General features: G+C 36.7%; 1 protein-coding gene across 4 annotated transcripts in view; it reads right to left on the bottom strand.

The window, feature by feature from the left end:
• Window positions 1-20,732, bottom strand: part of LSAMP (limbic system associated membrane protein) — a 922,095-nt gene extending 901,363 nt beyond the window's left edge. For all 4 annotated transcript variants that reach the window (XM_086675372.1, XM_086675373.1, XM_086675374.1 and 1 more), the window contains exon 1: window positions 20,509-20,732. In XM_086675372.1, the coding sequence (XP_086531498.1) occupies window positions 20,509-20,717 (209 nt within the window). In that variant the 5' untranslated portion in view covers window positions 20,718-20,732. The remainder of the gene's footprint in view (window positions 1-20,508) is intronic.
• Between the last annotated feature and the right edge of the window lie 3,811 nt (window positions 20,733-24,543).

Raw genomic sequence — 24,543 nt, 5'->3', positions numbered from 1 at the left:
CCTCTCTTCTACATTTTCAATTTCGATCTTTCTACTGGACCTTTCTCTGTAGTATGTAAACATATGATCTTTCATAATTTAAAATATTCCTTTTTCACCCCATATTTACCTTTAGCTTCCAATGTCCTTTTTTTTTCACTGTTTCACAATCTTCCTATAATAGCTCTCACTTGGAGTGTCACCATTTTACACTCATTCCCACCTCAATCCAGGGTAGTCTGGCTATACCCCCAGAGTTCCACTGAAGATGTTTTCTCCAGAGCTCACACTGATTCCTTTTAGGGCAAATTTAATAGGCACTTCTCATTCCTTATATTACACAACTTCTTAGGAGCATTTAACTCTTGCTTATCTTTAACTTATTTCCTCCTACTGTGCCATCACACCCTCTTGCTTTTTCTCCCTTTGCTTTTCTGGCCATTTCTGCTTAGACTCCTGGACCATTCCTTAAATATTGGTATTCTTCACCTTCATGTTTTAGCTTCACACTCCTGCATACTACTCTGTTGTTAAGTTAGTGACCACAGTATTCTGAAAATTCTCAGATCTAAATTTTCAAATTATAGGTCTCTCCTTTCTTGTTCTGTATACCCAGGTTCCCACTGGATCAACGTTGCTATTGTAGTTTGATAACAACTGTTATAAACTCTACTTCCTCCCTGTGTCAGCTTCCATCACTTTTTTAATTTGTTTTATGTTCATTTATTTGGAAATTCTCTCCATTCCTCAAATGTTCTGTGTATTTTGTTTCATTTCATTTCATTTTATTTTTATTTTTTATTTTTTTAACGTTTATTTATTTTTGAGACAGAGAGAGACAAAGCATGAACGGCGGAGGGTCAGAGAGAGGGAGACACAGAACCTGAAACAGGCTCCAGGCTCTCAGCTGTCAGCCCAGAGCCGACGCGGGGCTCGAACTCATGGACCGCAAGATCATGACCTGAGCCGAAGTCAGCCGCTTAACCGACTGAGCCACCCAGGCACCCCTATTTTATTTTATTTTATGTTGGGGCCTTAACACATGTTTTCTATCTGCATGGAACCTTTTTCCCTCATCCTTATTCATCATTCCTACATTTGGTAAACTCTGATCCCAGCCTTGGCATAAATGTCACTTTTTCACAGAATCCTTTCACTGCTGAAGACTAGGCCAAGTTCCCCTCGAACCCATAGAACCTTGTGGGTCCTCCCTCATAGTACTCTTTGCACATTGCTATGTTTCTCTTTTGCCTCTCCTTGGGCTTAAAAATCCTGAAGGCAAAAAAAAAAAAAAAAAAAATACTATCGCTAAATTATTCACAATTGTATTTCTAGTAACTAATGGTCTTACTAACACATAGTTTGTCATCAGTAAAACTCTACTGGAAAGAAGAAAAGAAGTTCAGATGGACAGAATAAATGATTTTCTGGTACAAATAGCATTTGTGCTGGACCTTGAAAGATGATGAAATTTTATCAGCTCAGTAGGCATTATTTTATACAGTGGAAATAAAAGCAATTGGCCAATACTGACAGGAATCCAGGAAACACTTTATAGGCCAGTTTAGAAGCAGATACACATATTTAAAATAGTATCTTGTTATGAAATCTTGTTATGAAAGACCTTGAATGCCAGGCTAAATTTGCCCTTCATTTTCAAGTTATCACAGGGAGGAGTAACATAATTGGTGATATTTATGAAAAAAAAAAAAAAAATAAGTAGCAGGAAGAGTGGTCCAAGATGGCATTGCAGGAAGATTCCAAACTCTCATGGACACACCGAATCTACAGCTACATATGGATCATTTCCTTCTGGAATAGATCTGAAAACTAGATAAACAGGTTTTCCATAACACAGGATAAAAGGATCACATCTGGAGAAGTAGGAACGACAGACACAGTCTCACCAAAATCCCCACCCCTGGTACAGTGACACACAAAGGGAGGGATCTCACCAGTCTTACCAGATTTTCCTGGAGGAGCAAGGGGTGAATGCCCCACATCAGGACTCCCGACCCTTGAGCTCGGCACCAGAGAAATGAGCTCCTTGGCTTAGAAAAACAATGGAGTTGCTGGCCAAAGTGCTATAAAAAACTGAGATTCTACTTTAAAAGACTTGCATACTATCTCACTTGACCTGGGATACAGTGCAAAGCACCAGTTAGAAAAGCACCTGGAATGTATGTGAAGGAGATTCATTTGATGTTTTGGGGGCATCTGCTGGAGGCGCAGGGGAAACAAGTGAGGCTCTCTGGAGACGAGATGCTGGCAGATGACACTTGTGCCACTCTCCACCTACACCGAGCACAGGCAGACATGCTTGGCATGTTACCCTCCTATTGCTTTGCGTGTGAATGGGCGTGGCATTTTCCCACTCCCCTTCTCAAGTCAGGAAGCAAGAGCAGTTTTAAACTCCCCAGCACCCTACCAGGGGCCATCAAGTATAGGTAGTTACAGCATTTTCCCGCCCCCACCTGGTCTGCTGGGCATGCACACACAGCACAGTTTCCTGTAGCATCTCTGAAGACCATCGGTATACCCAGACAAGACATTTTCTGGCTGGCTGCCTTTCACAAGCCAGTGAGTGTCCCTGTCTCCCACATTCTACAGTGGTCCTGCTAAAGACAGGGTGTCTGTGAAAATCACTTAGGGGATGCGGTTATTTGCCTGGCCAAAGGGACTAGCGGTATTGAGTTCCAAGGAACTATAATAAACAGAAAGAGGGGCGCCTGGGTGGCGCAGTCGGTTAAGCGTCCGACTTCAGCCAGGTCACGATCTCACGGTCCGTGAGTTCGAGCCCCGCGTCAGGCTCTGGGCTGATGGCTCGGAGCCTGGAGCCTGTTTCCGATTCTGTGTCTCCCTCTCTCTCTGCCCCTCCCCCGTTCATGCTCTGTCTCTCTCTGTCCCAAAAATAAATAAAAAACGTTGAAAAAAAAAATTAAAAAAAAAAATAAACAGAAAGAGAGCTCTTGACAAGCCAACACTCCCAGTGCACTCCACAGACAGCACACACATGCACCGCTAGTCTTCTTGTGAAAAAGGCCTATTTACTTATCATAGAGCTTCAGCCTGAGTGACAGGCTTCAAGTTTTCCACACATCTAGAGGCGATGGAGGCACTCCACGGGAATGTAATCACGCAGACACCATCCTTCCACACTCTCTTGGTTTTACTACAGTTCAAGAAGGCCTCCCTGAGGCTCTTGGTTTGCTCAGTCAGTTAAGCATCTGACTTCATCTCAGATCATGATGCTGTGAATTCGTGAGTTTGAACCCCACCTTGGATTCTCTGCTGTCAGCACAGAGCCTGCTTTGGATCCTCTGTTTCTCTTTCTCTCTGACTCTCCCCTGACTCATACATGCTCTCTCTCTCTCTCTCAAAAATATATAAACATTAAATTTTTTTTTTTTGTTAAAAAAAAAAAAAAAGAAGGCCTCCTATAAAGGACCTTATCCATTCATCTGCAGCCCCAATTTTTACAACCCTTGCCCAAGTGATACTACTATATCTCCCAAGCTGGAGGTCATCAGAGTATGACTATGGCCCCATAGGTCTGTATATATTTGCATATTTTGAAAGCTGCTGCCTGACGGTTTTGAATCTGTTTGAAACCAAATGCTAAGTGAGATTCCTCCCAAGGAACACTGACAGGTCTTGACATACTTTCAACAATGTGGGGACATATCAAATATAAATCAGGCTGTTTAGACAATCACAAATGTTTGACAGAAAAGAACTAGGACAAGAGTGAATAAGAAGTCTTACCACCTACCCAAGGGCACTCCTTTAAGACTGCAAGAGGTAGCTATTTCACCTAATAAATGAAAATACAGAGAGCCAAGCAAAATGAGGAAACAAAAATAATATCCAAGTGAAGAAACAAAATCAAACCTCAGGAAAAAAACCTAATGATATGAAGATAAATAATCTACTTGATAAAGAATTCAAAGTAGTGGTCATAAAGATACACACTAAAGTAAACAAACAAACAAACAAAAGAATAGATGAGCACAATGAGGACTTCAACCAAGAAACAGAAACTAATAAGGTAGCAAACAGAAGTCAAAGAGTTGAAGAATACAATGACTGAACTAAAAAATACACTACAAGGGTTCAACAGCAGACTAAATGAAACCGAAGAACAGATCAATGAGCTGGAAGACAAAGCATTGGAACTCATCCAGACAGAACAACAACAACAACAACAACAACAAAAGGAATTTTGAAAAAGTGAAGATAACTTAAGAGATCAATAGGACATCATTGAGCAGGATAATATTCACATTATAAGAGTCCTAGAAGGAGAAAAGAACATGAAGGGGCAGAAAAGTTAGAAGAAATTATGGCTAAAAACTCCCCTAATCCAGAGAAGGAAACAGACATCCAGGTCCAGGCATCCCAGAGAATTCCAAGTTAGACGAACAAAAGGAGATCCAAACCAAGACACATAAGAATTAAAAGTTAAAAGTGAAAGATAGATGGGGTGCCTTGGGTGGCTCAGTTGGTTAAGCGCCGACTTTGGCTCAGGTCATGATTTCACGGTTTGTGAGTTTGAGCCCTGTGTTGGGCTCTGTGCTGACAGCTCAGAGCCTAGAGCCTGCTTCGGATTCTATGTCTCCCTGTCTCTCTCTGCCCCTTCCCCACTCACCCTCCGTGTCTCTCTCACTCAAGAGTAAATAAAAAACAAAAAACAAAAAACATTTTTTTTAAGTTAAAGATAGAAAGAGAATCTTAAAAGCAGCAAGAGAAAAGCAACTTATGTACAACAGAAACCCCATAGGCTATAAGGAGATTTTTCAGTAGAAGCTTTGCAGGCCAGAAAGGAGTGGCATGACATAATTAAAGTGCTAAAAGAAATACAACAACAGTAAAAACTTCCAATCAAGAATACTCTACCTGCCAAGGTTATCTATCATTCAGAATTGAAGGAGAGATGGAAGAGTTTTCCAGATAAGCAAAAGCTAAATCACCACTAAAATGGCCCTACCAGAAATGTTAAAAGGACTTTACGCTGAAAAGAAATGGCACTAATAACAAGAAAATAAATGAAAATAAAAATTTCACTGGAAAAGGTAAATATGTAGTAAGGGTAGTAGGTAAATAACTTATAAAGCTAGTACAAAGGTTAAAAGATAAAAAGTAAAATTAACTAAAACTATAGTTAAGGGGTACATAAAATAAAATCTGTAAAATGTGGGATCTAAAACATAAAAAATTACGGGTGGATAAATTTAGGTTGCTATCCAACCTAAAATATATACATAGGATGGTATTTGTCAACCTCATGGTAACCACACAGCAAAAACTTATGGCAAATGCACAGAGGAAAATGAGAAAGAAATATAAACATAATATTAAAAAGAAGACATTATACCACAAGGGAAGGGGGAAGGAAACAAAACAAAAACCAAAGAAAAAACCAAAAACGAAACAAAAACAAAAAAATTGAAAAGAAAACAAAAACAAAAAGAAAGGAACAGAGAAGAACTAAAAAAACAGCCAGAAAACAATTAACAAAATGGCAATAAATATATTCCTATCAATAATTACCTAAAATTATAAGGCTTTAATATCTGGAAAAAGATATTACATCCAAATGGGAGGGGGGAAAAAAAGCTGGTGTAGGTATACTCCTATCAGACAAAATAGATTTTAAAATAAAGATTGTATTAAAAGACAAAGAAGGACATTTCATAATAATAAGGGGCCAATCCAACAAAAAGATATAACATTTATAAAGATGTTATATCCCAACATAAGAACACAAAAATAAATAAATCTAATATTAACAGACATAAAGGGGAAAATCAAAAGCAATACTGTATGGTAGGGAACTTCAACACCCCACTAGCATCAGTGGATAGATCATCCAGACAGAAAAATCAGTAAGAAAACATTGGCCTTAAACAACACATTAAATTAGAAGTACTTAATAGGTATATACAAAACATTCCATTCAAAAGCAAGAGAATACATGTTCTTCTCAGGTGCATATGGGACATTCTCCAGGATGGATCATATGTTAGAACACAAAACAAGTCTCAATAAATTCAAAAAGAAAACTTTTCAAGCACCTTTTCTGATTACAATTGTATGACACTAAAAATCAACTAAAGAAGAAAACAAACAAACAAACAAATTAAACAACATGCTAGTGAACAACATGCTAGTGAACAACCACTAGGCCATCATAGAATCAAAGGGGCAATTTTTTAAAAAAACACCCAGAGACAAACAAAAGCAGAAATATGACGTACCACAGTTTATGAGATGTAGCAAAAGTTGTTCTTAAGGAAGCTCATAGCAATGCAGGCCTACTTCAAACAAACAAGAAAAATCATAAATAAACAACTGAATATTACACCTCAAAGAACTAGAAAAACAACACATAAAGCTGAACATTAGTAGAAGGAAGGAAATAGTAAAGATCAGAGCAGAAGTAAGTGAAATAGAGACAAAAAAAAAAGCAATAGAAACAAAATCAATGAAAGTAAGAACTGTTTCTTTGAAAAGATAAGCAAAATTGCCCAGCCTTTACCTAGATATGACAAGAAAAAAAAATGTCAGATAAATAAAACCAGAAATTAAAGAAAAGCTGCAACTGATACCACAGAAATACAAAGTTTTATAAGAGACTACTGTAAATAATCATACACCAACAAATTGTACAACCTAGAAGAAATGAAAAAAATTCTAGGAACATACAGTCTCCCGTGAGAATCAGGAAAAATAGAAAAATCTGAAGACCGATTACTAGTAAGAAAATTGAATCAGTAATAAAAAAATCACCTCGTTAACAAAAGTCCTGGACTAGATGACTTTACTGATGAATTCTACCAAACATTCACAAAAGGTTTAATACCTCTTATTTTCAAACTCTTCTAAAAAACTGAAAAGAAGGGAACACTTCCACATTCATTTTGTGAGGCCAGAACTACCTGGATACCAAATCAAGACCCCCCCACATCCACCCCCCAAAAAAACTAAAGAAAGAAAATTATGGGCCAGTATTCCTGATGCATATAGGTGCAAAAATCCTCAACTAACTGGTAGCAAATCAAACTCAACAATACTTTAAAAGGGATCACACACCATGATCCAGTGGCATTTATTCTAGGGATAGCAAGGATGGTTCAACATCTGCAAATCAACCAACATGATACATCACATTAACAAAATTAAAGATAGAAATCAAATGACGATTTCAAAGATGCATAAAATACAAATTGACAAAATTCAACATCAATTTAGGATAAAAATTCTTAATTAAGAAGGCAGAGAAGAAATGAACCTCAATATAATAAAGACTACATAGGACACCTCAACAATTTATATTATACTCAAAGAAGAAAAGCTAAAAGATTTTCCTCTATGATCAGGAATAAGACAAGGATACCCACTCTCCTTATTTTTATTCAGTAGAGTGTTTTAGTCCTAGCCGTAGCAATTAGGCCAGAAAAATAAAAGGCATACAAATTGCAAAGGAAGACATAAAACTGCCCCTATTTGCAGATGACATAATAGTGTGTGTGTGTGTGTGTGTGTGTGTGTGTGTATGTTTAACCCTAATGACCCCACCCAAAAATGTTAGAACAAATGAATCCCATAAAGTTGTATGGTACAAAATTAATATGCAAAAAATCTGTTGTGTTTCTATACACTAAGAGGAAACTATCAGAAAGTGAAATCAAGACAACAATCCCATTTACAATAGCAACAAAAACAATAAAATATGTAGGAATAAATTTAACCAAGGAAATGAAAGACCTCTACACTGAGAACTATAAAGCATCAATGAAAGAAATTGAAGAGAACACAAATAAATGGAAATATATTCTGTGCTCATGGGTTGAAAGGATTAATATTGTTAAAATGTCCATACTACCCAAAGCAATTTACATACTCATTGTAATTTTTATCACAATTCCAACTGGATTTTTTAAACAACTCGAATGAATAATCCTAAAATTCAGATGGAATCACAAAAGACCCTAAAAACCCACAACAATCTTGAGAATGATGGAAAATGTTGGAGGTATCACCTTCTTGGATTTTAAACTATACTACAAAGCTATAGTAATCAAAACAGTACAGTATTGCCATAAAAACAGACAAATAGAAGAAAGAGCTCAGAAAAAAACCCATGCATATATGGTCAATTAATTAATGACAAAGGAGGCAAGAATATGCAAAGGGGGAAGGATATTACCTTCAATCAGGGTGTTGGGAAAGCTGGACAGCTAAATGCAAAAGAATGAAACTAGGCCACTATCTTACATCACGTACAAAAAATTAACTCAAAATGGATTAAAGACTTGAATGTAAGACCTTAAATTATAAAACTCCTGAAAGAACACAGACAGTAAGCTCCTTGACACCAATCTTATCAATGTTTTGTTTGTTTGCTTGCTTCTTTGTTTTTGGTTCTGCCTCTAAAGGCAAGGACAAAAAAAGCAAGAATAAGTGAAACTACATTAAACTAAAAAGCTTTTGCACAGTGAAAGAAACCATCAACAAAATTAAAAAGCAACCTACTGAATGGGAGAAGATATTTACAAGTAATATGTGATAAGGGGTAATATCAAAAAATCAACTCAATAACAATAACAACAACAACAAAATAATTGATTAAAAAATAGGCAGAGAATTGGAATAGACATTCTGTCTAAATAACACATACAGAGAGCCAAAAGGCACATGAAAAGATGGTCAACATTACCAATCAGGGAAATGCAAATCAAAACCACAATAAGATACTACTTTTCACCTGTCAGAATGGCTGTCATCAGAAAGACAAGAAATAACAAGTGTTGGTGAAGATGTAGAGAAAAAGAAACCCTTGTGCATTGTGTTGGTGGCACTGCAATTAATATAGCCAGTATGGAAAAAAAGTATGGAGTTTCCTAAAAAATTAAAAATAAAACCACCATATGATACAGCAGTTCCACCCTGGGTATCTATCCAAAGAAAACAAAAACACTAGTTTGGAAAGATATATGCAGCACTCATTTTGGTTATTGCAGCATTATTCACAATAACCAAGATATGGAAATAATCTAGATGTCCACTGATTGCTGAATTCACAAAGAAGTTGTGGTATACACACACACATACACACACACACACAATGGTGCCACTCAGCCATAAAAAAAAAAAAAAAAATCTTGCCATTTGCAACATGGATGGACCTTGAGGATATTATGTTAAATGAAATGAATCCAGTCAGACAGAGAAAAACAAATACTGCGTGATTTCAATTAACGGTGGAATCTAAAAAAACTAAATAAACAAGGAAACAAAACAAAACCCAGAGTCATAGGTACATTAAAAAAAAAAAAAAAAATTGATAGTTGCCAGAGGGGGAAATAGGGTGGGGGCAAAATTGGTGAAGGGAATCAAGAAGTACAAACTTCAAGTTGTAAAACAGTAAGTCATTAGATGTAACATACAGTATGGGGAGTATAGTCCATAATATTTTATTACTTTTGTATGGTGATGGATTGTAACTAGAGTTATTGAAGCATCCACTTTGCAATGTATAAAAAGGTCAAATCACTATGCTGTATACATGAAACTAATGTGACATTGTATATCAGTTATATTTCAATAAAAGAAAAGTAGCAGTATTACATAGAATGGATGAGTGAAGATCTTGATGTTTTAATAATACTGAAAGCTAAAATCTCTCACTATACTTTAAATATTTGGGATGATGGAAATTAGAAGAAAAAGGAAAGATGGATGGGTGACGAAGAGAAATAAGAAGAAAGTTTAGCATCTCAGTGAGGGCAGGCAAGTAGAAACAAGTGACATCAGGCCAAAATAGAAATAGGCCTTGAACATAACCACAGTTTTCTTCAAGCACAAATGGTCACTAGGAACCTCATAATCCTGCTAATGTGTAAATACAGCCACATGTGTTTGTGAAAGCAAATATCAGGTCTGGTTCTTGAAAGTCTCCTGCAGCTGGATCAGCAGAGAGAGAACAAAAATTTGTTTTTTCATTTAGGACAAGAGAAATAAGTTCAGAAAGAACAAGTTAAGTACCATCTCCACCCAGACATTTGGACTAGATTGATGGATTCTCAGAAAATGGAAAGTGGTCTTTCTCCCTTGAAGAATGATAGGTGAGATAAAATGGCTCTAACTAATGTATTATGAAGGACAGGCCATTTTCTCTAGGTCCTTGTGAAAACCAAACCATTATGTAGGATTTTATATAGGAATTACTGGTTTGAATAAAAACATCACAAAATGGAAAATGGCATAAACTGTCAAGGGTCTTTCAAAAACTACTCAGAAAACTTGGCTGTACTTTCCAGAAACTTGGGCTACCTTTTCCAGAAAACATGCATCATATGTATTCAATAGCCTTGTTCCCCTCAAAACATTTACTATCTCTCCATTTTGATGAGGTAAAAGGGCTCTTGGCTGTAGCATAGGAAGAGAAAGAGGAAGAGACAAAACCCTACTGCATGTTGAATTACTTTGTGCTTAATTTCAAATCACCTAGTTCAATATGCATGTGTTACAGATAGTTCTAGGAGGGCATTTTGCTATAAGCTAATGAAATGAGAGACATGGGGAGCAGAGGGCATCACTGGAAGCCACAGACCTCAGTTCTGGGGCTTATTTTGTTTCTGCTAAACAACTATTGTAATTAACAGTCAACAAACACTCTTATAATTGTATAATATTTAAGATCTATCTAGACCTAACATTGTTGTATAATAAAAATTTTGTTTGGTCTTTGTTCCAGGTTCCCAGCACAGAGCTTCTGAAACCCTTGGTGTTTCCTGAGTTGTCGAGTGTTTATTATTCATAAAGCCCTTGGCTCATAAATGAGACTACACTAATGAGACTTACATAGGCCTCCAGACAGCTATGGCCTGGGGCATGGTCATCAGCAAGACCAACCCCTTGATCAGAGAGTTGGGACTTTGAGTCAGGCTGAACTCTGGAGAGAGGAATGAAGCTAGACATTGAGTTCAACATGCCACCAATGATTTAATAAATTGAACCCCAAGATACCCTCTGGACACAGGCTCAGTAGAACTTCCTGGTTAATGGATGCACTGATGCACCAGGAGGGTGACCCACACTAATTTCATGAGGACAAGGCATGGAAGCTCTGAGTTTTGAGGCCTCCCAAACTGTACCTTATGTATCTCTTCATTTGGCTGGCCTAGATTTTTATCCTTTACAATAAAATTTTAATCGTAAGTACAACACTTTCCTGAGTTCTTTGTGGTATTATAGCAAATTATTGACCTAAGGGGGTCATAAGAGTCCCTGAATTTGAAGCCCTTCAATTGGAAGTGACAGTGGCCAGGAGACTCCCAATACACAGCTGCTATCTGAAGTAAGTGTAGTCCTCATGGGAAGCATATCCTTAAACCAGTGGAATTTTACACTAACTCTGACTCTTTAGTGATGGAATTGAATTGCAGTACACCAACTGATGTCACACAATAAACAGTATTTGCTTGCGCAAGATCAGAACTAACGAATGCTAAAAGGAGCAGGGAACCAGTCTCTCATTTAACTTTTAGCACATATGCTTGAAGGGAGGTGTGATTGACATAAGACTGGTAAGTCCTCACAAATTTGAGTTAGAGACATGACTACTGATGAATCTGGTGGTTTTTATGACCTGAAGTGAATGGTAAGGACAAAGAGCACGATGGCACCTTGTAACCTTGTTGCTCTTAGAATCCTCAAAATGATGAATCATAATAATACAAGTATTAGAAATACGTTTAGTAGATTCTAGGTCAGTTTGTATACTGAAGCATCTCATTTGTATCTCATAGACAATCTAAAGCCAGTAACATGAAACTATACTTGATAGCTGATGACCACTTCCATTTTCTCTCTCATATGTAACCTGCTGAATCATACTCCAAATTCACAAGATTTCATTTTAATTCTGCCCATAGCATGTGGGTGGAAGAAGGAAAGAAGTGGGACAGGGCTGGTCATGGTATTAGATTTCTGGTTTCATGCTACCTACTTCTCAAAAGGCTCATACATCAAAAGGTAGTGAGTGATGAGAGGGAAAAAAAAAAAAAAAAAACACCATCAGGTCTCTCTCTTTCATAAAGGAGTTTAGACTTTCAACATGATGAATTCTCTTTGATAAAAGAATAAAGAGATGCATTGTCTCTAGAGGAAGCTGCTGGGGTTTCCATGGTCTTCACAACAGGCAAAGTGCCAGCTTTCCATACCTCCTGTCTCCTCCTTGTTTTGTCTCTTCCACATACCAAAATGAAAGACACAGATGTCCAATTCTACTCAAATATTTTCTTTTAAACTACAGAGATAGACTGCCACCTTCCTCTATTTGAAGGAATGAACTTTTGTGAGAAAAGAAATCACAGAAAGACAGTTTTGTTAGAAGCTGCTGAATAATAAGGCCCAGAGATAGGAACAGGACATGTGGCCCTTTAACCATCATCATAAGTGTCAGTGCTGTAGCCATTCAGTTATTTTCCCAAAGGAGCAAACACACCTGATCCTTTGGCTATACCACATTCTATCTTTCTCCCCCTTCCTCTAAAGTTTTAATTAAATATGTAATGTTTAAGTGTTCTCAGGAATATGAGAAAATGTAATCCTAGGTCAGTTAGTATTAGCTTTTCCAGGGACAAAATGAGTTTCCCTGCCTGGTTCTGGATCCAGTAAGGATTGCATGTGACCTCAGAGTTTCACAGGGAACTTGCTTGTATCTCAAGAGCTGAATTATCCTTAGAATCTTAGTGTTACTTAAGACTAAATGCATCCTAAGAATGGAAATTTAGAATTTGAGCAGTCTGAGTGCCTTTCACCTAACAAAATCAGCTATTGTTTGGAAAATTACCCATTCGAGTTTTCCAGTTCTTCCTGCAGCCTATTTGTGCAGAGAAACACACTTCTAGATACATGCAAGAAAATTCACACATCACATCCAGCCAAAGTCTGTAGTAAACTACATTCACACCCTATTCCTTTACCCATTAAGTTTCAAAACATACAAAACATTTGTGAAGTCACAGTTCCTAGATTCTTGTTTATACTAGAAAACCCCATCCATGGCCTGTATACATTTTAAAACTTATGACTGCCATCGGTTTATCAGGTGACACATTAAATTGACTGTGACTATAAATATATCAGAGTATATGATGGAAATTCAAAGCTCAGATTCGGATTCTATGGCATGGCCACAGAGTCTCTATGCATGCCAGTTAGAAGTTATTCCTACATCCCCTCCAGTTTCTATATGAAATTTGTACATTTTCTCTGGATAGCATCCATGTTGATGATGGGGAATCATTAAAATAGATATGACATAATTTTTTAGTCTTCAGCTGTGCTCAGACACAGCTAGCTCATACACAAAGACATTGACCATTCTTCAGTTTCCACCCTGTGCGTATCTGTCTGTTTTCCTGTGTAATGAAAATAGTGTATAACTTAAAGTCAAAGAGATCCAACCCTTCATCTGTCACTTTCCAGTGAGTGATTTTGATATGTTAATGTTGGATACGTGATAGCACTGTTTTAGTTCCTGCACATATAAAAATGAGGATAAGGATGCCTATGTTACAGGATTATTTTATGAATTGAATAAAAAGTTATATTAAACACTCAGCATAAAGGGTGGCCTATAACAAGTGCTAAACACATGTTAGATTCCTGTTCATGCAGAAAAGTCACAGGCCCAAGGCATCATCTGAATACAAAAGGAACACATTAGAATAGATGAGCCAAGGTCAGGAATGTTTTCCTTCCCAGGTGGAGAACTAGTGTGCAGTTATGTATGAACTTTTCCTTAATTGTCAACTCCACATCCAAGAACTTATACGCTGTTCCCTAGATAGCCCTACAAAAGAGAAAGAGTGAGGAAAAAAGGTGAAAACATGTGCCCCTCCCTCTTCTACTACACTGCCATTTTGGTTTAAATATCATCATTTGCATATTTTTTATCTGAACTGAGAAAGGCAACCTTCTCACACCTAATCACCAGGAAGCAGCAGGCAGCAGCGTTGGAAGCTTTTATCAATACGCCAAATTTTATTTTAGTTTATAATTTAAAAAGTGAGAGTGAGGTGACAGAGATAGTATCCTTTCAAAGGTTTTTCTCTTTTTTTAAAACAAAAAGTTCTCTTTCTCTCTTTTGTGAGATGGAGTAGGAAGAGTAAAACCATGGTAATGAAGTGAAAAAATAAAATGAGAAATAATCAAGACCCAGAAAGGAAAAAGTAGCAATATCATGGACCCCACCTCCTCCTTTATATATACAATCAGAATGGCTAAGGAACATAAGGCTAGAGGAAACAAAAAAGATTAACTGGGGTGGGACATAGATTAGAAGAGAGAACAATATCAACAATCCTCCTTCTTTAGTTAAAAATCATCATTTTTTGAGAAAAAAATGTTAAACTTGAGTGCCTATAGAATTAAACTAGAAGTTAAAAAATATATAGATCTGACTTCAATCTATCTTTTGGGAACAAAAATTCCAATGTGACAACTCCTCCTTCTCCTCTTCTTCCTATCACTACTACAAATAAAAACAAAAATATAGTTTCTTTAATATATAACACACAATGTTTACTTAAAAGTCAATTCCAAACAAATAAATAAATTATCAAACAAACAATTAAGTAAAGTGCAATTTCAGGCAGGTGCCTGAAAATTTGATGGGATTAGATGGGAGTGTGATAACATCTGTGAGCTCTCTTACCCTATGAATAACCAGTAGTTTTTCTACTGTGCTTTTTGCACATCTAACCACAATGTCCATTTCCTCTACAATCTCTCCACGTATGTTTAGAATGACAACATAGAATTTCTTATTTCCTTTTGTCCTACCTCTTCACCCCTTGAGGAGCTGGGGTCTTTGCTAAGAGTAGAAATCCAGACATTTTATTTTCATAATAACTTATGAAAGTAATGCTATATGAGTTGACCAATATCATCAAGAGACAGATGTCTTTGGTCATAGATGCACTACTCTGAGGGTTAGATCTTACAGAAATATCTACTAAAGATGTGCAACAAACCCTTGATACCCCCTTCCAAGACAATCTTATGACCACAAAAACCATTGGGTGTGCTTTGTTGGATGGAGCCAATACCCTTTGGTAGAACTGGGAATAAAATCAAATGACCAAGGAAAACATGAAACAGTATAAAAACAAAGGTAAATCAAAGAAGACACTATAGATGTCATTTGTCTTAATGGAAAAATTAAAAGAATAGGAAAGGAAGACTTTTCAACATCCTTAGGTCTCTCTATCAAATCTAATGCCACCCTGCATTCCTATCTGGCTCTATGCCTTAGCTTGAACTACTCATACTTCCTGGTTTCCATGACATCACCCTTTGTGGATGCTCTTTGTCAATCTCCTGTGCATGCTCTGTTTCCTGTACTTACTATATAAATATTGGTACTTCTCAAAGTGTGGTTCTGATTCTTCCGGTTTTCTCACTCTTAGAAACAAACTTCACAGGACAGTTCTTTCTAGTCCCATGGCATCAATTGCCAAATATATACAGATGACTAACACACACACATACACACATGCACATACCAGATGTCTCCTGAGTTCTACACATGAATATCCAACTATGTAATTATGTGCTTATACACAGGCACTTCTGAAAATCAGCATGTCAAAGCTAAAATTCTCGCCCTTGACAAATTTGCTTCTAACTATCATATCTCCATAGTTGCTCAAGTCTGATATTAAGCTGTCATTCTTGACTCCTTTCATTCTGTCTGCCCCTCAATCCAATCAATAACTGAATCTTATGGAATCTAGCTCATAAATCTCTCAAATCTTTCTATTTCTCTCCATTGTCACTGTCACCACTGTCATTCAAGGCAACATTATATTTCTCTCAGAGCACTAAAATATTCTCCTAATTGGTCTCTTTATCACTGGTGTTACTCTCCTCAAATACATTTTCTACTTGCAGTCAGAGCAGCATTTCAAAAACACACAATTTTACATGGCATCCTTCTTATTACTCTTTAATAGCTTTTCACTTTATTTCAAATGTAGTCAATATCCTCCCACCTTCCACAACATACACACACACTACTCACTTCTCTAGCACCATTTCTAGTTTCTCTTTCACTAACCACATACTCCAGTAGTAATAAATGTACCCCATATCCTCAAAAACACTATGTATCCTCTCTCTTTTTACTTGAAACACTCTTCCCCTCTCAGCATCTGAATACTTATGTACTAGTCAATATGATTAAGTTTATCCGAAGAAGACATACAAATGGCCAACAGGTACATGAAAGGTGCTCAACATTACTAATTATTAGTGGAATGCAAATCAAAACCACAATGGGGTATCACCTCATATCTGCTAGATTGATCATCATCAAAAAGACAAGATATAACTAATGTTTGTGAGCATGTGGAGAAGAAGGGACACTTGTGAACTGTTGGCGGGAATATAAATTGGTGCAGCCACTATGGAGAACAGTATGGAAGTTCCTCAAAAACATTAAAAATGGAATTGCCATATGATCCAGCAATCCTACTTCTGGATATTTATCTAAAGGACATGAAAACAGGACCTTGTAGAAACACCTAAATTCCCGTGTTCACTGAGCATTTATCATAACAGCCAAGTCATGGGAGCAACCTAAGTGTTCATCACTGGATGAATGGATAAAAAAGATATGAGATAGGTAGATGATAGATAGGAAGATAGATAGATAGATAGATAGATAGATAGATAGATAGGGAGACAGATATTCAGACATGAGAAAGAAAAACATCCTGCCATTTGCAACAACATGGATGGAACTTGAAGGCATAAATGCAGTAAGTCAGATAGAGACAAATATTATATGATACCAATTATATGTGCAATCTAAAAAATGCTGAGCTCATAGAAACAGAGACTAGAATGGTGGTTACGAGGTGCTAGGGGCTGGGGGAAGGAGAGATACTGGTCAAAGAATACAAACTTCCAGTTAGAAGATGACTAAGTTCCAGGGGTGCCTGGGTGGCTCAATCGCTTAAGTGTCTGACTCTTGGTTTTGACTCAGGTCATGGTCTCATAGTTTCAGGGGTTCAAGCCCCACATCAGGCTCTGTGCTGACAGTACAGAGCCTGCTTGGGATTCTCTCTCTCCCTCTCTCTGTCTTCCCCTTTCCTTCTCACACTCTCTTTCTCTTTCTCTCTCTCTCTCTCTCTCTCTCTCTCTCTCAAAAATAAATAAATAAATAAAACTTAAAACTCAGAAGATGAGTAAGTTCTGGGGATCTAATGTACAACATTGTATTCATAATTGCTAATACTGTATTAAATACTTAAAAGTTACTAAGAGAATAAATCCTAGTATCTTTGCACCTATAAATGAAAGACAGTGTTACCTTAGAGAATAGTTGGGATTAGAACACATATGTAAAAGTGTTCTGTAAAACTAATACTTGAAGAAGTCTGGGTGAAGATAGCAAGATAGGGACAATTACCTGCTCCCCATGGAGCCCACTGAAAGCTAGAAGACAAACAAAAAGTGGAGAAAAATATCCCACCTCCTGTGTAACTAGCAGATAACAATTTTGGCTCAAAACTTGTAAAGAATATTAATGCATAGATCAAAAGCAATGTCTCAGCGGGATCCCTTGCATGGGAGCCACAGTAGCACCCCAAGGACTCTTTCCTTGGGGACGAGGAGAATAGAAAGAGAACAGACAGCACAGAGTAGGTCAGTGTATGCCATCTCTTTAGGGGCAGGTAGGATGGGCTTCAGGGTGGAATGTGGGCAGAGAAGAGATGGATAAGAGATAAGTAAAAATAGGTGGGTAAAAGCTAAACCACCATAGAAGGCCATACATTGCCAAGTTGATGGGGAGCATGTGCAACTCTTGCTGATCAGGAAGGCAGGACCTAAAAGAATGAAGACATGTGACATTGGTAGAGAATTTGTGAATTAAAACAGAAAAATATTCTGAGACAACTTACTCATGTTAGAGATTTTGCTTTCCTAAATTATTCTGGTCACTATTTTAAACAGATGGTTACTTTTTAAAATAATAATGATGAAAACCTTATGTATCCTACCCAAAGGATATAAAGAAAGCTGTGCTTGAAAGAACATTTATATAATTAAATTCTTATATCTCTTGAAAAGAAACAGCAAAAATACATGGATTAATTATTCAATGAAAGAAATTAGAGCAATACAATACAAATTAACAGAAACAAAAGGAATATATTAATAAAGATAAAAGCCAAATAAAAATTAGCAAATTAAAAACTATAAAACCAGTAATAAATTAATGTACTTTTTTTGGGGGGGGGGAAGAAGACTAATACAGTACTATTTAACCTAGCCAATAAAATAAGAGGAAAAAAACCCACAAAAACCCATAAATAAGAATGGGAAACTATTCACAAATACATAAAACACTGAAAAATGCAGAAGAAGCATAGTAAGAGATTTTTTTCTTCAATCTATACTGATATTTGCAAAACTTGGGTGCAAAGCAAAACTAAGCCAGAATAAAGTTGTAATATATATCGTGCCATCAGAAAGAAGATTAAATAGCAACCAATAGACCAGGAGAAGATATTTGTAAATACATTTATAACAAAGGACTCAGAGATCATGATCATTATATAAAGGTAACTCAAAAAATCAATTAAAAACATAATCCAATAGAGAAGATTTAACCAAATGATTTAACAAAACTTGACAGAAAAGGCAATCCAAATGGCCAATAAACACATCAAAGGTGGTCAATTTCATTAGTCTTCAGAAAAATGGGAATTAAAAACCCCAACACACAGCAATACCCACAAAACAGAATAACTGAAATTAAACAGAAATTACCAAGGATCGGTAGGGAAATTGGAGCAATCAGAAGCCCATAAGCTGTTGGCAGAAATATAAATTTGTGTATCCATTCGGAAAACTTTTTTGCAGTATCTACTATACCTGAGTACACTCATTCTACCACTCAATAAGACTACTTCTTGCTATATATTCTATTGACACACACTCATAATTTAAAGAAAAATACTGGAATGTGAAGGACAGAAATATTCATAAAGCCTCTAACTGAAAACTACCCAAAATGTTTATAAACAAAAGAATGAAAACTGCACTGTGGTATTTTCACAATTCACAAAATAGAATACTACACAGTAATAAGAATAAATATACAATGTAGTAATATGAATCTCACAATTATAATGCCAAGAGAAAGAACTCAGGCAAAAGGTATTTAGCATATAATTCCATTTACATGAAGAACAAAAGTAGGCAGAGCCAATGTATGATAATAGAAGTTAGAAAAGAGGTTACCCCTAGGGGTGGGATAGCAACTAGAATGGGTACCAAAGGGCTGCTGGATGCTGGTAAATTTCTGTTCATGATTTCTGTGTTGGTTGCAAAGTTATGCTTAGTGAAAATTCATTGAGTGGTTCCTTAAATTAAAAAGCAAAAACAAAAACAAAAGCCTCTGGAGAACCTAGCACGATGTTCAGTATAGAAAAAGGCTAGAAAAGAAGGCCCACTCATCTTTTGGGATGAGCACTGGGTGTTGTATGGAAACTAATTTGACAATAAATTTCATATAATAAAAAAATAAAAATAAAAACAAAAATTAAAAAGGCCCACTCTTTTTTTCTTGAACTACCTCCCCTTACCCCCCACTATCACAACAAAACAAAATAAGACAAAACAAAACAAAACAAAACCTTCCAGTCTTTGCCACTTATGAAAAATCCTCCTGGTACTATATAATGGTAAAATTCACATGACATATAATTCACCATCTTATCCATTTTTTAAGTTTAGTGGCATTTAGTATATTAACAATGAGGGGCAATGAATGCTTTCCTCTATCTGGTTCCAAAATGTTTTCATCACCTCAAAAGAAATCCTATAACCATTAACCAGTCATTTCTCACATCCCCTTTCTGACTTCTGCTGTAACCATTAATCTCTGTTTCTATGGATTTGCCTTATTGTGGGTTTTGAATATAAATGGAAACATGCAGTACATGACCCCTTTTGTCTGACTTCTTTCATTTCATGTCTGTTTTCAAGGTTTGTCTATGTTGTAGTATGTAGCATGTAGTACTTTTTCCTTTTATGGCTGAATAATATTCCATTGTATGGAGATACCACATTTCATTTACCCAATTATTACTCGGTAGACATTTGTGTTGTTTCTACCGTTTGGCTCTTTGAGTACTGCTGCTATAAAATACTATGTACAAGTCTTTGTTTACACATCTATATTAGTCTCCTAAGACTGCCATAAAAAAATACCATAGGGGGCACTTGGGTGGCTCAGTCGGTTAAGCGTCTGACTTCAGCTCAGGTCATGATCTCGTGGTTCATGAGTTCAAGCCCCGTGTCCGGCTCTGTGCTGACAGCTCGGAGCCTGGAGCCTGTTTCCGATTCTGTGTCTCCCTCTCTCTCTCTGACCCTCCCCCATTCATGCTCTGTCTCTCTCTGTCTCAAAAATAAATAAATGTTTAAACAAAATTTAAAAAATACCATAGATTGGGTGGCATGAACAGGATTTTTTTTTTCCTCACAGTTCTGGAAGCTGGAAGACCAGAATCAAGTTTCCAGCAGGATCGGTTTTCCTTAGATTTTTCTCCTTGAGTTGCAGATAGCTGCCTTCTCACTGTGTCCTCATATGGACTTTCCTCTGTGCATATACAATCTTGGAATCTCTTTATTCTCATAAGAACACCTGTCATATTGGAATAGAGTCATACCATTATGACCTCAGCTAACCTGAATTACCTCTTTGAAGTCCTTATCTCCAAATATAGCTCCAATGTAGTTACATCAGGAGTTAGGGCTTTCATATATGAATTTGTGGGAGTAGAGGAAGGGGGGTAATACAGTCCTTAACAACATCTTCAGGTTGAGGTATATCCAAGAGCAGAATTGTTGGGGAATATGCTAATTTTATATTTAACTTTTTGAGGAACCACTAAAATGTTTTCCAGAGTGGCTGCACCATCTTACATTTCCACCAGCAATATATGAGGTTTTAATTTTTCCATATCCCCTAAAACACTTCTTATTTTCCATTTTAAAGTAACTACAGTCATCCCAGTAGTATGAAGCAGTATCTCATTGTGGTTTTGATTTGCATTTCCCTCATGCATTTTCCTAACAATGTTGACAATCTTTTTATTTGTTTATTAGCCATTTATATATCTTTGAAGAATAGTCTATTCAAGTCCTTTGCCCATTTTTTTAAATTGGGTAGTTTGCATTTTAGTTGTTGAGTTTTAAGAGTTGGATTTTTGTTAATGTTGCACTTTATATGTGCATATATCCTATAAGCTCATATATAATAAACACACACACATAAAATTTCTTTCTCTCAAAATGAAAGCCAATATCATGTTTAGATGTAAAACATTTCAATGTATTCCTATTAAAGTTAGCACCAAGTATATTTAGTATCACAAATATTTAACACTGTTCTGTAATTAAGAGATCATAATAAATAGACAAGATAAACAAATAAGGTATGTACTAATAGTAAACCAGAAGCAACATTGTCATTATTTAGAGATAGTATATTTATGGGCCTGTAAAACCAGAGAACAAACTGCAAAAGCATTAAACCAATAAGAGAAGTTTGACAAGAGTCTGAGTGTAAAGTTAACATATAAAAACCAATAGCTTTTCTACATACAAGCAGATGCCAGTATAAATATAAAGAAAGCAAGCATCCCACTTACAGCAGCATTGTGTTATGCATACAGTGCAGAATTACACTTAGAAAGCCACTGACCACCTTTAAAGTTCAGTTTTATTATCAATAAAATGGGTATAATGATCTTCAATCTGTCCTACTTCAGTGAGTTAGAGTAAGGATCAAATGAGGAAGAGCTTGCTGGGTGAGGTCCAGAGGATTACACGGACACTGCTGCACTAGGGCATGGCAGAACTGGATCGGCTGTGTCCCATACTAATTTCACTGGACAAACTCACATGTATTTGATCTCTTTCAAAGTCTTCAGAAGCTCCTGACTCAAGAGGTATTTTGAACTCTGATTTGTCTCATCAATTAATATGTTGTTTTCTTTCCAGGTGGCTGTGCAGTCATCCAAAAGAACTAAAAGTGGGATTAACTGTTATGACAAGATTTAAAATAGCTGGGAATTATATTAGTTCTTACAAAAGAAGGGAAATGAAGCACAGAAACAACCTAAGAGTACTGATTGTTTTACATATGAAAAGAAGGTAAGAATGCTTCGGAGGAAACAACATTATTGCATGGTTCTGAATTATTAGGTTAGGTTTACTTGTAAAGTTTGCCTGTGTTCAGCATTATCTTCTCTAAGGCTAAGGACATAAAATAGGAGATAGATTGTGATAGTCATCATCAAGTCACTTGAGATAGGAATTCTATGAGTGTACCCAGTTCTGAGTATGGACTAGAATCACCTAAGAAGCTATTTTAAATATCTGGGGCGCCTGGGTGGCTTGGTCGGTTAAGCGTCCGACTTCGGCTCAGGTCCTGACGGTCCGTGAGTTTGAGCCCGGTGTGGGGCTCTGTGCTGACCGCTCAGAACCTGCAGCCTGTTTCAGATTCTGTGTCTCCCTCTCTCTCTGCTCCTCCCCTGTTCATGCTCTGTCTCTCCCTGTCTCAAAAATAAATAAACGTTAAAAAAAATTTAAAAAAAAATTAAAAAATTTTTTAAAAATTAAAAAAATAAATATCAATGCTCAGGCTCCACATGCAGAGATTCTCATTTAAATTGTGACCAGGGTATTGGTCTTTTATAAAGTATTGAAGATGATTCTAATGTGCAGCCATAAATGAGAGCCATGTAGTCAATGGGCCTGAATGGAATATTCACTTTACCCCTTCTCCATTTAACTGCCTTCTTCTATCTCTCCTTTTTTTTTCTTTTCTTCTAGAAAACTATGAAACTTTCATGCCATCTTTTAATTAAGTGACATGTGACATAAACGTCTTTCATTTATTGTTTTCAAATTACAAATTACCCAAGTCTCACATAACTGGTGAGGTAAGTGAAAGATGGTTAGTATCCATAATGTCACATTTCAGATAGGCCCTGGTGGATGTTTAACCTCAGTAACAGCACAGCCACCCATCAACAGGGAAGAGTGCTGTATTCAAGTGAAATTGTTTAAGGGAATTTAGAGAAACAGATAATAACTAACTTACATTTGGATTTGGCTAAGGGGCCATGGGTTAAGACCTGAAAATTATATGCCTAAAATAGATCTTTAATATTGGCCAGCCATCTGGATCTTAACTTTATGTATTATCCAAAAATCATTGCAGCCTTAGTAGACCAAATATCTCTGTAAATTAAGGGAATATTCATTTCTTCACATATGGTATAGCCTCAAGTATACTGCTTATGCTGCATAAAATAATAAAAAAATAATCCATTCAGGGAGCAGTTTAACAGTGAGACTGATTTCTGGGCAATCAGATATTCTCCAGTCATCTCCCAACCAAATTCAGAAGAATTTCAATTTTACTATAATCAAAAATCGGAACCAAAACCCTCACATGCACGCATGCGTGAACGCGTGCGCGCGCGCGCACACACACACACACACACACACACACACACACACCATTGCTTATTTTTTTTAATGCAAAAGTTGAGGCTTACCTTAAGAAAATATGTATACTAAGTATTTTAAAGAATTCCTCATGAGGCAAACTTTGCTGGAGAGAAAAGGTAAATAACTTAGAGAATCTTTACCTCTTTACCTGATACCTAGTTGTTAGAACATGTACCTCTGTTTTTCCTTATCAATGAAGACAGCATTGCTGAGGATCAAAGTGGCTCTTAATTATCAACCAATCTGAGAACTTACTATCTGTTTCAGTTCCTTGAATGCAGGCACCCATGGAGTTAGGAAAACTCAGGGAATACTTATCATTTAGAGCTATCCCTCAGAATCTACTCCAGGTCTAATTTACTGCTGGTTCTGGAGTTCCCTCTAGTGAGCTTTGTGCCAGGTTTATGACCAACTGAGGGATGTCATGTCATGAGTAGGACAGAATATGATACCTCCACACCCAATATAGACAAGTACATAGTTTCATAAGCAAACTATTTGCCTATGATCTTCTCAATTTAGCCTCAGAATAGTAGCTACCTTGAATCTTGTCTCACTGAAATACCATGGGAATCAGATTCAAGGGGAATTATAAATTGGGTATTGCATTAGTCAGATTCTCTGGGTTGTGAACAACAAAACTTGACTTCAGTATATTTTAGGGGAAAAGCCTACTTAAGAACAATATATTGAGTGACTTGTATAAACACAGTTTAGGAAAGACAGGGACCCAGACATTTCCCAGGATTTTGACTTGCAGAAACTTGAAAAACATTTCATCAGGGCCCTTCCATCCAAACAATTGATTTTCAGCCATTTTATGCCTTTGGGTCAATCAGACTGTCATGGACATTTGTAAGCAGTCTCATTTTAATCCTTTCACAACTCGAAGATACTGTAAGTATTATGTCATTTCACTTGAGAGGAATTTGCCTCAACTAGTTAGTGCCAGAA

This window comes from Puma concolor, chromosome C2, assembly GCF_028749965.1.
Source record: "Puma concolor isolate L17-30 chromosome C2, mPumCon1.1.hap2, whole genome shotgun sequence".
In the NCBI taxonomy this organism is placed as follows: domain Eukaryota; kingdom Metazoa; phylum Chordata; class Mammalia; order Carnivora; family Felidae; genus Puma; species Puma concolor.
The sequence above is the reverse complement of the archived record's forward strand: the minus strand, read 5'-3'. Positions and strand labels throughout refer to the sequence as shown.